Source organism: Pseudonaja textilis, chromosome 11, assembly GCF_049901715.1.
Source record: "Pseudonaja textilis isolate UNSWEBS1 chromosome 11, rPseTex1.2, whole genome shotgun sequence".
Lineage (NCBI taxonomy): Eukaryota > Metazoa > Chordata > Lepidosauria > Squamata > Elapidae > Pseudonaja > Pseudonaja textilis.
In genome coordinates this window covers 10,009,199-10,025,888 of record NC_142000.1, presented here as the reverse complement: position 1 = coordinate 10,025,888, position 16,690 = coordinate 10,009,199, and the positions used below count along the sequence as shown (strand labels likewise).

At 36.7% G+C, this 16,690-nt stretch overlaps 1 protein-coding gene across 3 annotated transcripts in view; it reads left to right on the top strand.

Annotated features, from left to right (window-relative positions):
• Window positions 1–16,690, top strand: part of CDH8 (cadherin 8) — a 197,943-nt gene that overhangs the window by 157,381 nt on the left and 23,872 nt on the right. For all 3 annotated transcript variants that reach the window (XM_087940576.1, XM_087940575.1, XM_026714112.2), the window contains one exon: window positions 6,977–7,098. In XM_087940576.1, the coding sequence (XP_087796702.1) occupies window positions 6,977–7,098 (122 nt within the window). The remainder of the gene's footprint in view (window positions 1–6,976; window positions 7,099–16,690) is intronic.

Sequence of the window (16,690 nt, the reverse complement as noted above, 5' to 3'; positions counted from 1 at the left end):
TTTTTTAATCAACACTTTCATATTTTTAGATCATTTCAAAATCTGCTTCGCTTTCTGATATTGTTCCAAAAGGCAACTGGAGTTTCTTCATGTTTTCTTTGAAAATGTTTCACTTCTCATCCAAGAAGTTTCTTCAGTAGTTTGTCCTTCTAGATTTTTGTGATATAAATCTCCACTTCTCTTGGGTATCATAACCATGCACATTTGATAAAAAAAAAAAAAACCTCTCTGTCTATGCTGCCTGCCAACAAGCAAATCAGTTAAGGAATATTAACTATGCAGAGAACTGAAAAGAGAACTGAAAAGGTTCCACTCACCTAACATCTTCTGATAAGGATGATAGAGAAGTTTTCCTAAAACCCTGAGATTTCAGCAGAGGTCAGAATAAACCTAAGAAATGTGAATCTGAATTGATCCAAGCACTGATGCATTTGCAGATATGAGATTCTTTATCCAGCTAATAGTGTTCGTGCATGCAGTAACCACTACCTGAGTCAGCAGGATAGATGTATATACAAATAGGAATATTACCTTCACTCAGAAACCTCTCTTTTCTCTTGACTGAACAACTTTGGTTGCTCTGCAACCAAACAAGGCAGACATAGACTTCAATGAATAATTAGAACAGCAGAAAAAAACATTTGCTACCAACCTGCCTTCCATTGAGGACTGTATACTGCATGAGTCAAAAAGAGTGCTGTGAAAATATCTACAGACCCCTGACATCCTGGAGATGTTATAGATAGAGCATTGCACATCAGAATAACTAGACACAAGGACAGCTTTTCCCAAATGCCATCACTCTTCTAAACAACTAATTCCCACAACACATTCAAACTATTTACTAAGACTGTATTACTATTCTTCTTCTCATCCTTCCTATTACCTTTCTTCTCCCACTTATGACTATAACCTTGTTGCTTGTATCTTTACAATATATATTGTCTTATTTAGTTTCCTAGAATGATTTGATTGCTTATTTAGTATCTTATGACTATCACTAAGTATTGTATCTCATGATTCTCGATGAATGCATTTTTTTATGTACACTGAGAGCTTATGCACTGAAGACAAATTCCTTGTGTGTCCACTCACACCTGGTCAATAAAGAATTCTATTCTATTCTGTTCTGTCCAATTCTACTCTACTCTACTCTACTCTACTCTATTCTTAAACTTTGCAGGAGCTATTTTGGTTTGATGTGTTTCCAGGAAACTGCACATGGATGACTACTTTGCCTTACATGCTCTGGACTTCATATCTGGTGGGGAAACTTGAGACTGGGCCTGGTAGCTTTTTTTTAATTAATGGCACCTCAGCATTGATGTGATTATAAATCCTAAATCCTTTGTGACTTCAGGAAATGAAGAATGAAAATTCACCTTTGCCTGTATATCTCCAGATCACCTATTGATCCTTCACATAGTAAATGACCTTGGCAGATATATGTCACCTGATGAAGGTGAATCAAGAAAAACTCGGAGAGTCACTAATCAGACTTGTAGATTGCTCAATGCCACTGTTTATAGATTTTCAGCTGCTTGTCTTTTGAAAGCTATCCAAAATCATTTACACTGGAGGCAGTGTGCCCACTGAGCACTTATTAAACGAAGTAGGTATTAAATGTCAGAAATGCAATAACCATTCTTTTAAATTCCACCTATTCCAGTCCCAAATGAGGTCTGTATTAGTGCATTTTAAATACAATTTCAGTATTTGGATAGCTTACAATTTGACCACAAATGCAGTTAGTTACTGAGTTTTGGGTGAATATACATAGGATTGATTTCACATGTAGCTAGTTATAAACATCTATGAAAAGCCTGGAATATGTAGGAGTGAGAGACTGGTTTTGCCCCTTTCCTCTTTTTGACAATTTCACTGTGACCTCTGTCTTATTCTTTGTGCATTCTGAGACCAGTAGCACAATCTTTAGAACACTGGTTTTCAATATTTTTAGATTTGTAGTATTTTTTAGACTTTTCAGTATTTTTTTTTTAGTTTTTACAAAAGTAAAGTTTTCATCTCTGTGATTTTCAACATTTCACTTTCATTTGCTTTTCCAATCACCCTTTGCATTACCAAAGCCAAGGGATGTATTAAACACTGCTGCCCTCCTACAAAAGACATTTGTAGAAATACACAAGTTTTTTTGTTCTATACAAATGCAGCTCTGTGCATTGTTAAAACAACATAAGAAAGAGAGTTTGATGGATAAAAACCTGTCAGTATACCTAATCTTGTATTGTTTTCTTGTATAAATGAGAAAAAGGATAATAGTGGTATTAAGTTCACTGAAGAAGTAAATAAATGTAGGAAATTCTGAATGCAGAGTGCTTTTCCTAGGGCATGAAAATGTATTATGATTTATCTTTTTTATATGTTTTTTAAAGACAATAATGTTGTCTCTCAATACAGTTTATCATTGTTAGTAAACTATGTGACAAGCACATATTATAAAGAAAGGTATCCTATGAAACAATCAAAAATAGCAATGTTGACCACTTGTGACAGTACTCTAGAAGCTGTTTGCCATTGTCTGTTTCTGTTTTCTCTTGTTCTACCTTAAAATGAGAGTGGAAATGAATAGGCAAATAAGGATAGTGCTTAAAATACCATATAGGATACATTGCCAAGCAGTCTTAATCCCACCATCTGTTCTACTCCATACCGTTCCACTTCAGAAGTGTCTTCCAGAATGCAACTTCTATTCAAATCTCTCTCTCCCTCCCTCCCTCCCTCCCTCTCTCCCCTGCTCTCTCTGGGGGAGTGGGTGTAGCAGTTGACAGGAGGGGGTGTTGACTCCTGACAACTGCCTGAACAAGTCCATGCAGTTTTCTTAGCAAGTTCTTCAGAAGTGCCTTGTCATTACTTTCTTCTATGGCTCAGAGAAAGTGACTGGTCCAATGGCACCCAGCTGACTAGATCTCATAGACTCCCATTTCTAGCCTGGTGCTTTAACTGTTACACCAGACTGGCTTTCAGAATGTATTTCTTGAACACCAAGCTATTCAAAACTGGAACTGTGTAAGCTTTTCCATTTCTTTCTTTCCTTCTTTCTTTCTTTCTTTCTTTCTTTCTTTCTTTCTTTCTTTCTTTCTTTCTTTCTTTCTTTCCTTCCTTCCTTCCTTCCTTCCTTCCTTCCTTCCTTCCTTCCTTCCTTCCTTCCTTCCTCCCTCTACATTGTTCACGTCACATCAGATATTAAAGATAACAATGAGAGAAGCAGGAGGAAGGAGGAGAAAAGGATTAAAACAACACAGAGTAAAAACAAGTGATTGGGAAATAGATTATCTTGATATGTTATACAACTAGATACAATCTTGATCAGTGTGAATATAAATGTGAAGGGCTTTAGCTCTGCAAACCTTAGGGTTGGGGAGAAGTGATATGAAGCCAAATAATGGATATAATTAAATTTTGTTTGCTTTCAACACTTCGAGCTTAATAAAATCAAGTTTGGCCCATATTAGCTTGCCTTGATTAGTGTGGCATAGTTGCATTTGCACTTGAAATTCCAGAACAGAACAATAACAGAAAGTAATTCCCACTGTTCTCCAGGCAACGTAAAAGGGACTTGTTCTGTCCCTTGGGGTAAGAGTATCCTCTAAAGGCTTGTGTAAATCAATGGAAAGGAAGTTGCTTGTCAAGGATGGGCACAATGAAATAGGCACAAGGAATGTCCCACTCTTGGGAGCCAGCAATATAGCCATGAGTGACTGGGGCCTTGGATCACAGAGAGAAATATGGAATCACTTACCAGGAGTAAGGAATGAAAGTTGCTGGAAGGGATGAGACAGAACCTGGTGATATCCTATAAAGGTACAGGGGTAGAATGTGGAGACTGAAAGTGTAAGTGTTCCATTCAGTGGCATCCTTCTCGTGTAGTGGATGGACCGTGAAGTTGAGGGTGAAGATATAAGGCATCTGCTAATCCAATCTGGACACAAATCTGAATAACATGGACCACATTGTACCATATAGGCTTATTCAGTTTATTGCAGGCATAGACCGGTACAAGCAGAACAGTCTGTAAATGAATGAATGAATGAATGGATGAACAAACAAATGAACAAATGAATGAATGAATGAATGAATGAATGAATGAATGAATGAATGAATGAATGAATGAATGTAGTATATTAATGGGTGATAAAATAAAGTTTAAGGCAGAGTTAAAATATGTTTGTAAAACAACCTAATTGGTATCTATGAGGTTTAGGAGGCAGCCTATATTAAAGTATCAGTATAATGTAAATACTAAAATTCTGTTAAATGTGATAACATTTAAAATTACAACAAAGTAATAGTATCTAACATGTAAATGAATTATAGTAACATAGAATACATTGAAGAAAATTGGTCCACCAGGGTTTGATGAATCTTCCATGCTGTTGCATAAAACCTTGTTATATATGCTGCTATCTGGGCTACAATGATAAACCTCTTAAGAGAATAACAGAGTTAGAAGAGTTCAACCCTATACCCTTTCAGACAAATGGTTGTCCAATCTCTTTTTGAAAAGGGTTCATGCTTAAGAACTATCCAGGCCTTTGTATTGAATATGTCGATATCAGTTTAATTGTGTATTATAAGTTCTATTGCTGCTGGGCACTGCCAAATGAGGTGGTATTGCACAAGGATGAAGATGACCTATTGAATTTTTTCTGCTTGTCTGTGCTTATGAAGGCTGATTTAGCATAATGCCAATACAGCTATGTAGCATGTTGAGGATACAAATCAGGAATGGCATAAAGAGTTTCTTGCTCTTCTGGAGGATCTCTTTTCGAGGAGTAACTCATGACATACTAAACCATGTTGTTTTTTGTTAAAAAAAGATCCTAATACAAGTGCACAATTAAATATCCTAATTAAAATACACAATACAACCTTTACAAGCAAGAACTAGAGTAGTTCAGAAGTTTCTAAGTGGTATGCATGCTTAACATTAGTTCATGCATTGATTAAACTGTCTGATAAAATAAAATAAATTTGGCTGATACCAAAAAGACAATCAACTCAACTCCGAATATATATCAGGGATGACATTAACAAATCAGAAGGCTATCACTGAAAGGACTAGTTCCATGTAGCATCTTACAACTTCTCATCATGGGACGACATTCAGTGTAGGGTTTCTGATGATCTTCGACTCTGAAATAAAAGTAGTTGTATTTCAGGAGCAAAACTTGGAATGAGACTTAGACCCTCCCATGCTATGTAACATATCAGGCAGCAGTGAATCAAACTTTCATGAGCAACAGGAGCAAAGAAATAGGAAAAAATAATTTTCTAGCTGTGTCTTAAGTAATCTTCTTGGTCTGTCCATCTTGACAATTTCTGTATTCAGTAAGTTTTTCTCCAGTGAGTTTTGCAAATTATATAGATTGTTTAATGTTATATAGATTGTCATATAGATTGTTTTCCAGTTTCTAAGAATAATAACTGTAGGTTTCATGTTTGTGGCTCAGATGAAAGACAAACATTTGGGACCAGCCACAAGAGACATAAATAATTTCTTCAGAAGCTTATCTAATTAATTGCATTTCAGTATAATGTCTCTAAAATTTGAACTGCCATTGTTCTGTTAATTTAGATAAAAGGAAATCTTGAGTGCTTAAATGTGACACTTGGCACTGAAAATTCAATGTGTTCTCTCTCTCTCTCTCTCTCTCTCTCTCTCTCTCTCTCTCTCTCTCTCTCTCTCTTTCTCTCTCTCTGTGTGTGCGCACATATTTGTGAGTTCTGAATGTTCAGCATGTAATAAGAATGTACCCTGATATGATTCTCACCCTGATAAGAACTTACATTGTTTTTTTCATGTTCAACGTATACCATACATCAGTGAATGACAAAGTGATTCTCACTGTTCTTCTTTATATAGTTTCTTGGCAGCTAGTGAGCAGTTGACATACTGACAAAGGCTGGCTGGTTTAGTCTTATGGAATTGCACAATGTAGCCTTAACTTGCATTCAAATATATGGAACAAATGTATATCATTCTATTCTATCTTCAGCAAATTGTCACCTTCAAAGCCTGATATGTCAAGGAGAAGACTGCAAATGTTATTTATAAGCAACAATTATAAACTGTATCTTTGGATTGGGTCTTTGTTTTGAAAATTAACTGTATGAAACAAAACAGGATATATAAAAGCAAACACACATAGGAACCAGGCAATGAATTAAGAGAAGTATGATAAATTGTAGTTATAAATGTGGGTCAGACTTTTTCCCCCTCTGTGCATAATTTTCATGAGTTCAAAAGCCCACTTCTGTATCAAATAAATCAACCCAAGAATATTCCGACTATCTTGAATAAGTAGCAGATATTCTTTGTCCTTTTCTTTTTAATGATTCCTCTCAACTTCTATTATTTATGCTTTTCATATTTTAGAACACTTCTGTTGGATTTGTTTTAACCCTTCTGTCTCCTCTCTCTCTCTCTTTCCCTCCCCCATCTCTCCCTTCCTTTCTTTTCTCCTTTCCTTTTTACTAAGTTGAAATAATAGAAGTGTAGTCCAGATTGGCTAATAGGGTAAACTGAGAAAGATAAGAATAAAAATAAATCTTGGTTGCTTACAGCCTCTCTTCCTCCATGCAGAATTCTCTTGATCAATAAGACAATGCAAACTTCATCAGAAATAAGACATCTACCAATTTAATCCAAGGTCTTCATCAACTTAATCTCTAGCAAAAGCTGTTTTCAGTAGTGATTTATTTGTCCTCCCTTCTCCCCTTTGTTAAATGCTACCCTTTTCTGTATCTTCATTTACTTCTCCCTCCAATTTGAAATCAATCAGCCCAATTATTAGAACTAGAAAAGGGTCACTGAGCTTTCAGCACAAAAAAAAAAAAATATGTATATCTACTTTGGGCCCTGGATGTTCATTAGTAGTATGGTACGAAGTATGCTTACCTTTCTCTTTTCTCTTTTCTTTTTGTCCTCCCCTCCGCTGTGTTTTTCTTCTCTTAGGAAATCCCAGTCAAATATCTCGAGTACCTGTTGCTATCAAAGTTCTTGATGTAAATGACAACGCTCCTGAACTTGTATCCGGGAATGAAGCGTATTTATGCGAAAATGGAAAAACGGGAAAAGTAAATATGCCTTGGTTCTTCACCCTGAGCAGTTTTCTCTCTCTCTTTCCCCCTCTTCTCCTGCTCTCCTCCCCCGCCCTCACCTCTTGATTGCCTGTCTGTTGATCTGGTTTGATGTGAAACTGGCCCTGTTCCATTGAAAGTTCAACTCCATTTAGTAACACCAACCCCTGGCCGTTTGTGTCACTCAACAGTATAGAAAGCCAGTGTGAAATATCTATGGAAATTCTCAGTCATCCAGGTCAAGGTGCTTTTTCAAAAGGCATCTGGACTTTCTTTGTTTTTTTCTTGAAGATGTTTCACTTCTCAAGCTTCTTCGGTTCTGACAGAACTTCAGAACTGTAGATGTTTCTTAGTTGAGAAGTGAAATATCTTCAAGGAAAAACAAAGAAAGTCCAAATGCCTTTTGAAAAAGCATATTTGGGCCAATGTGGAATAGTGTATTAAAAATTACAATCTTGGACCTAAAATATTCAAGATTCATCCTTCAGTCAGGAAAGCTGAACAGGGTGAGTTTTGTTCTCTACCCTATCTCACAGAGGACTTGTGAAAAGCTTGGGGAAGTGATTACTCTATAAGTCACTTTAAGCTCACAGAACAGGGGTGTCAAAGTCCATTTCATTGAGGGTCGCTTGAGAGTTGTGTTTGACCTCAGAGGGCTGGGGTGGGCATGGCCATATGATGTCACTTTTGTCAGGTGTACTTGTGGTGGCGCAAGCACCCTGCCAGCAAAAACAGGCTCCCGAGCTCCATTTTCGGCTGCAATGGTATCCTGCAACCCTCTGCGAGTGAAAACGGAACTGGGGAGGTACACATGGCCCTCACAAGCTCTGTTTTCAGCTGGGGTGGCATCCTGCAACCCTCTGCCAGTGAAAAACTTGGGAGAGCCACGACCTCCATTTTTGTTCGCAGAGGCACCATGGGCCTGTCCTTCACTGTTTCCAGGGCAGCCCCAAATGCATATCTAAGCACCCCATGGGCTGGATCTGGCCCTCGGGCCTTGAATTTGGCACCTCTGTCCTAGAGGAAGGCCAGAATATAAATCTAATAAATAAACTCTATAAACTCTCTTTTCCCATCTTGGAATTCCCTAGTGTGTTAGATTCCTAATCCCATCACTTTAAGACTGCAGCTGTCTTGGAATTATGGAAGTTCATGTTCAACATAAGTGATGGAGAAAATTGTTCTTTCCAGTTGTTTGATCCGATGACCATCCAAACACTCACCAAATGTCTACACTTCCATCATCCAGGAAGACCCATAATGTTGAAATGTGTTGAATGATATAATTTACCCTTATCTCCTAGAAAGTGACACAGGACAAATAATTTTATAATCCATGGGTGACAGAAATCCCCAGCTTTCTGTATACCTGATTTACTTTTGAGCAGTGACCTTTTGATTTAAATAAACAACAACTGACAGCATGTCACTTAAGTTGTTAATCCAACTAATTTTATGCCTTGTGGGGTTTGTCATTAAAATCACCATTTACCAAAACAGCTTGCCTGATAATAGAGTCTGAATTTCCAGGCAGTTAAAACAAACAAACAACTACTACATTGAATAATAAGAGTAGTGAAATATGGCTTCCACAATTGATCTGAATTATATAATGATGGGCACTTGTTTTTATCCCTGTGATATCCTTCCTTCCCTCCCTTCATCCTTTCCTCCCTCCCTCCCTATTCCCTCCCTCCCTTAATTCCTTCCTTCTGATAGTATACCATTTTTTGAAGTGAGGAAGGCAAGAAATTGAACCTTACTATTATTTCACACTAGACAGGTACAAATGCTGTTATTTCTTACAAAAAACCCTTGAACAAATGTAAATACCTCTTCCAATTATCTTGCATGTATTTAGAAAGTGAGAGAGACAAAGCAAAAAAACTCCTTCAATTGGAACTTAACATTTAAAGCAATTGTCTATGGAAATTCTCAATCATCCAGGTCATGGTTATCCCAAAGGTGCTTTTCAAAAGACAGCTGGACTTTCTTGGGGTTTTTACTTTCAAAGCCTTTTGCTTCTCATCCAAGAAGCTTCTTTAGAACTTGCACTCTCATTCAGGTTAGAAATACCAAGGTGCTTCCAGTTTGAAAAGATTGCCCAGTGACATCACCATTGCCCAGAGCAGGGGTCACCAACCTTTTGAACCTCAGGGACCACCAAACTCATAATTTTAAATCCCAGGGACCACTAACTGGTTCTGTGGGCATGACCTAATTTTTGGATGTGGCTTAGTGGTCATGTGACTGGCTGGGCATGGCTTGTATGTAAATATTTTAAATATTTATATAAATATTGATTTTTTTTTATAAACAAAAGAGCAACTTTTACCCAAAATCAAGCAAAGCAGGCAGGCAGATTGAGGTGCTCACAGAATCATTCAGTGATCTATCTATCTGCCAGCTCAATCTCTCAAATTTGCTTGCCATGAGTCTGCACTGAATAATAGAATCTTCAGTCCTAATGGAGGTACAGCTGTGCTTAAAAGCAGAGCCAAAGATCTAAAAACTAGCTAGAAAGCAAGAAATCCAACCATTTCCTGCTTCCTAGCTAATTGAAATCTCCTGGCGCAGCAGAACAGATGATGGTCGGAAAAAGGAAAAATAGCAATTTAGGAGGCAAGTTTGTCGGGTAAGGAGTGAGTGGGCAGGGAGGGTTCCCGTGGGCCATGTGGGCTGTGCAGCCTTGTGTTTCTGCACAGCCTGGATTAATTGCTTTGGGGGGGGTGCTATGGGGGTGAGATTTCTGTGCAGTCCACATCAATTGGGCTGCACACCGGTTGGTAACCGCTGGCACAGAGAATGCTCAGTTGGGAGCTCCTTTCATGTCCCTTTTAATGTGCCCATGGAAGTGGTACCTATTTATCTACTCACATTTGCATGTATTCAAATCGGTTGGCTGGCAGGAATTGGAGCAAATGAGGAAAACTCATATCATCGCACAGCAGTACTTAGGTCTCAAACACAAGCTTAGATATTGTCAACTCAACTAATCATGTGCGCCACCACATTCTTTTTCTTCAGAACTAAAGAAGATTCTTGGATGAAAAGCGAAATGTTGTCATGGAAAAAAGTCAACAAAATACAGTTGCCTTTTGAAAAATGCCATTGGGACAATCTAGCACAATTCTTTTTTTTTTTTAATTTCCTATTTAATATGCATTATGTGGGAGAAATCATCATTGCTTGATCTTTCATATCGCTGAATGATTGAACACCTGACTTTCCTAGTGACCCTAAGATGAGGATTTTTCAAAGAATTATCTTTAGCATGCAAAGAAATATTGTAAATTGGAAGAATCAGTGATTGATTGCTGCCCTATTAGGGCAAGCGGCCAATCCCATTCCAGTCCCCTTCCCTGATTATACTTTCTGATTAGAAAGCTACAACAAATTTTGTCTGTCAAACTGCTAAAAGACTGTGGCCAAGGACATACTTAGTGAGCTTCCTTAGGATGGAATATTTGTGATGGTTCTAACTTCTTCAAGAGTTAGAAGTAATGGTAATAAGATGTTGACTAACAACGTATCTTACTAGTAAAAGAGGATATAGGTAACTCAGGCTTGAACTGTGGGGCCTTGGTGCACTCAGAGCTTTGTCCATTTCTTGATGACCTTTCCTTACCCAACAAAGTAACATCATTAATACTAGAAGTGAATGGGGAGTGACCAAGCCCCATTCCATTCTAGCACTGATGGCATTACGTATTTGGGTAATAAAATGTCTGCAGGAAAGCAATCTAGCTCAGCAAGAAGCAAGGACCCCCACAAGTAATAGATTTGGAAGAAGGAAATAACTCCAATTGGTGATGATAGGCTGAGAATTTCCGTGTATAATTTTATGTGGCATGATGAAAGGAAAACATAGCTGAGAAAAGGCAGATAATGGAGAGAGAGTTGCTGAAGGAAAGGCAGGTATATAACTACTAGACTAGGGCTTCCTAAAACTTCAACTTCATTATCTGTTACAGACATCAGATTGGGCTTGGATTACATGCATTGATACCCAATGAAAAAACACTTTTACCCGATTTGGGGTAATTTATCCAGATTCGAAAAGCATTGCATTAAGATAAAAAGAACAGGTGAATTTCTTAGAAGAATGGATGGGAAAAGGAGATGGAGGTGGATGGAAACCAAAAAGAAAACCACACAACTTCTTAGGATAGAACACATCTTGATAAACCATTTAATATTTAATTATGCATACCAATTTCAGTAAATCTCATAATACCAATGCTGGCTTTACAAGGCAAGAATCCCTTCTTAACCCATCTCATCAATTAAAACCACAACACTGATAAACTGAAATCACAACCTTAAAAGGCAGTTGAAATTATGCAAATTCAGTATGTAAAAAAAATTCAACTTTCATGTGAAAGAAGTAAAAGTATTGAACTTTTTAACTTATCTCTTCTTCACTATAATTAACCCTGCCTTCTTTTGTAGTTTTCCTGCTACTCTTTTGGATCATTAAAAAAAAAAAGAATTTGGAAATGACAGGGTTATGATTACTATAATCTAGCAAACCAGGATGTGACCATTTATGTTCCAGCCTCGTGAATCGGGAACCCAAGCTATACATATCTGGGATTCAATACTGAACAATAATTCAGAACGACACAAGTTTTTTTTAGGACTATGAATGTATTTCTGAGGGCTTTTTTTAAAAAAGTCAATTATATTCTCCAAAGCACCTTAGGGCAGGACAAGAAGCAATGGGTGGAAACTAATCAAGGAGAGAAGCAACCTAAAACTAAGAAGAAACTTCTGATGGTTAGAACAATGAATCAGTGGTACAACTCCATAGATTGTGAATGCTCCCAACACTGGAAGTTTTTAAAAAGATGTTGGATAACCATTTGTCTGAAGTGGTGTAGGGTTTCCTGCCTAAGCAGGGGGTTGGACTAGAAGGTCCCTTCCAACTCTGTTATTCTATTCTATAATAAACTACCCTTGGAAGATACTTATTAAATTATAGGTGCTTTCCTTTAATCTAAAACTGAATTCCTCAGATTTTCTGAAGTTAAATCTCTATCTTATAACATGAAGGACAAATGCACTCACTGAATACATTTACACATTTGCAGGTTAACTTACAGCTAAGTTAAATTGAGTTTGAATCACCTCAAGGGAGCTGATTACATCTCAACCTCTTAGAAAACCTGATTTGCAGTCTGTAAATATACGGGGTAAACTATCTGGTGCAGTTCATTTCTCCATGTGTTCTATTTTGAATCCTGCTATAATTGAGAACGGCAACAACGGCTGCCAATGATATGAATGAATACATTAAAAACTGTTGATATACAACATTGCAAGATAAATTCTTTACACTTTTATTCCAAATTTGTAACAGTTGACTGCTAAACTCGAATCTGCTGAAAAAGCATATTGTGTTGCATTGGGTGTTCTTTACACAACTTTGAGGACTTAGGCACCCCCCCTCCTTTTTTCTACTCAACAGTCTAATATTAATTAATTTAATTAGTCACCAGTTGGGAAAGAAAACTCCTATAGAAGAGTCATCATACCCGCTATCTGAATAAGGAGAGAAATTGGACTGAGCCAAAAATATCCTTTATTCAAGAGCACTCACTTGTATAAAATGTTATTTCCTATCTCCTAAGGCATTGTACTCTATTTCAACTCAATTCCATTTTAAAGGATTTCAAATAATGTTTATTATGGCATTCCTTTCAACTGGGGGGAGGCTGCTTGATATAAAATATTCTTATCTCACAATAAAGGGGAGGATAAGTTTTACACATGCTCATTCTGGTGTCTAGAGATTTATTTATTATTTATTAATTTTATATGTATGCCACCCATCTTGCTGTTGTAGTAAGTCTTGGTAGCTTACAGAAAGACAACTACAGGTCCTCTAATGTCCTTTTGTATTAGTTGCTATATCAGATTTTTTTTAAAAAAATAATTCATAATATAAAACACAAAAATACAAGAGAAAATAGAAGGAAAACAGGAGAGGGAAAGGGGAAGGAAAAAGAGGATAAGAAAGAAAAGGCATTGAGTTCCAACTACCTTCAGTGCAGTAGAAAAAGACAATAGCATCAACTTCAATTTATTACTTTTACATAATAGTATAAACTAGTCATTTCTATAACAACAAACCTATCTAATCAGTAAAACCCAACATCAAAAGTTTTCTCTCCCCCCCCCTTCTCCCAGAATTTTGGACAGTTTTTTTCTGGAAGTACATAAGTGTTTTCAAAGTAGAAAAAAAAAGCAACTGTGGTTTTTTTCTTTAATCAAAGCAGTCAGTTTAGCCATCTCTGCTAACTCCATCACCTTTGCAGCCATTCATCCATTGTGGGAATCAAAATGTAGTTGTTATATCAGATTTTGACTGGAACAACTCTTACAATTCAGCAAGAATGCTGAGGCCTCATTTTGCTTTGAGCAGCACAATAGGGTTTGACTTCCCCAAAGTGGGTGGTAAAGGAACAAGGAATTGATCTAGACTCAACCCCAAACTAAGTTTCTTTCAGTTTACATTAAATTTTTTCATAAAGCTAATTCAGTTTGAAAGTAATATTAAGAGATGCTCTGAATGCTGCAAAAAGAGGGTTGTGTGAATTGTCCTGATCAGGCTAGCAGATCCTCAATTCTATACTAAAGTATAGATCTTCAAAAGTAGGCCATGCATTATTTGATCTTGACCCAATTGCTGGCTTCTTTACTTGTCCAAGTCTCCTTCCATCTGTTTCATGCCCTCTTCTCAAGCTTAACATTGCTTCTTCTCATTTACCCCCTTCTATATGTTGGCTAGTGGTGGGAATGCCCAAATTCTGATGGGTAATCTAATTCAAACACAGAAGATTACCTGCCACTTTGTCACTAGTTAATTTCACTGGACTTTTGAAAATGCTATGATTACCATCTTAGGAGACATAAATCAGAAAAGTAAATAGAACAAAACAGATACCAGCCATTTAAACCTCTACAAATTATCAAACATGCAAACCCATTCTTTGAAAATAGAAGCTGTGATATACATTTATCTACATGGATGGTTTGTTCTTTGCTTTTAGGAAAATATCACTCTCAATGTGATCCATTAAGATTTAAGATATGCTTGAGTATTTCCCTTTGTGAGGGGAAATATATTGCAAAGAAAAGACATTTTCAGTACAGAAATTAACCCAGTGCTGGAATTTGCCTTGAAATTTCTGAAAAGAAATTGTCCCATCCCACCCAATGAGAGAGTCTTCAGTACTTTCTTTTCAGAATACTTGAAAATATCATTTGAATTTCTCATAGAAAGCCTAGAACTTATTTATGTCTTGGAACTGGGGGAAGATGCTACTACAATGGTGTGGTTTTTCTGTTACATAACTTTTCAACATTATGATGCCTGTGTTTGCCCACACTTAGTGATACAATGTGTCATACGAATGGGGATGGTTGAGTATCTCAACTACGTTTTGAATCACTTTTGAAAATCAGACATGTGAAGGACATTTTGTAGGTTTAACTAGTTCTTCTTCAGAAAAAAAAAAAACCTTCTTCAGAAAAACTTATTCCGTTTTTTCAAATGTTTTGCAAAAGAAAAGAGGAAATTCTCAAGGATAGAGTATGGGTATTCTTGCATTTATTTAAGTATCTGGCCTACATTTTTTTATATGGTTATCTCTGTACAATAAAAACAAGTGTGCCTTCATTGGCCAAGTACTGTCTGTGCACTTACATTTTGATCGAGGAACAACCCACAGCCAATGTGATTCCTTCCTTAGAAGTGATACAATATAGGGCTTTGTAAAGGGACACCAGAGACATTTTGCCCATGCCTTCATTAAAGCAAAGCTGTACAACCATTAAAATTTCCTATAATAAATAAAGTGCTAGGCTGGGATCAGGGAAAACCAACATTTGGTCATAGAGAATGCTGGGTGACAGCCGTTCCTTTTTCTCAGCCTAAACTATCTCATCAGATTGTTTTTAGGATAAAATTAGATGATAGATAGATAGATAGATAGATAGATAGATAGATAGATAGATAGATAGATAGATAGATAGATAGATAGAATATAGATCTTTCCATTTCTAATGTTGTAATTTCCAAGGTTAAAAAGTGACAACTCATTATTATACTGTATTCATTATTATACTCATTATTATACTGTAATCAGTTATTAAGCAATCCCTCAGCACTGAGATAGGTGAGAAGGAAGATGCAATAATGAGAACTTGATAGTGTAGAGAGAACTGGTCAATGAAAAATTGTTCGGACGCTGTAAATTCAAAATACAAACAGCTCAGGGGTGGGATTCAACCGGTGTTACTACTGGTTCGGTGAGAGTGTGTTCGGTTCAGTGAAAATGTTTGTGGAGATTCTCTGTCATCCAGATCATAGTTGTCTTCAAGGTCCTTTTCCAAAAGGCAACTGGACTATTTTTTTCTTGGAGGAACAAGACAAACATGTTACACTTCTCATCCCCCGCCCCCACAAAAAAAAAAAAAACCCTTCAGTGGTTCTGGCAGGATGGTGGGGGCTATGAAGTAATAAGAACTAATCCCTCCTTGGCCCCACCATCCTGCCAGAACCGATGAAGCTTCTTATATGTTGTGGGATGAGAAGCAAAAAGTGTCCTCCTTCCTCTTCAAGGAAAAAGCTATCGAGTTACCTTTTGGGGAAAAAACACATTTGTGACAAGGCAGGTTGCAGAATGCTACAGGCAGATCATGAGAAGCTTTTGGTGTGTTGAATTGTGAGTCTGACCAGACTCCCAATAAAGTCATCATGGCACAAATTTTAAAACAGTCTTGGTATAGAGTTAAGTGAATTTCTTTCTGTCCTTCACAACATTAGAGAACACCAAAAAGGAGAAATAAGATTTACTTGAAGAAAACATATTCAGGTTTTTCTTGTGGACAATCTCGAGGGAAACCCATTTTCTTCCACTTTCACAATTTATAAGTGAGTTAGAAAAAATGCAGGATGTTTCTTATATATTTCTAGTTTGTATTCCACTGGAGTTATTATTTTTTTTAAAAAAAATGTTATTTTTTAAAAATTCTCTATCATTATTTCATTTGCCCCATGAGCCAAATTATCAGTAAAAATGTAGTATTATTACCGATTCCCAAACTTTTTCTTCAAAAAGATTGCTAGACAAGATCTGAGGGACTGTAGATAAGTCAGATATTGGACATGTAGCATTTAGGGTACTAATGTATGACAACATTGTAGTCACCCTAATTTAGCATGGACAAAATTTTGATAAATGCTTAGTTTATCAAAGGAAGAGAGCACTAGAGAACTTAACTAAATATATTCTAACATACAACATAATGTAGCTCAAATTACACATCCTAAGTATAGTCTTAAAAACACTTTAAAAAGTTATCTTTATATCAAAAGGAATTACTTTGAAGTCAAACAGTAAAACTGAGAACTATTTAACTCCATAGGATAATTAAGCATCTGCCTATCTTTCCATCACTGAAATCAACGCCAATTAGTGTCACTATTTCTGTGTTTCCATCATTCTCCAAAGCTTGGAAAAATAACACCTTAGAGTAAAATTTTTATCTCCTAAATTTAACACATTTTATTGGAAAAAAA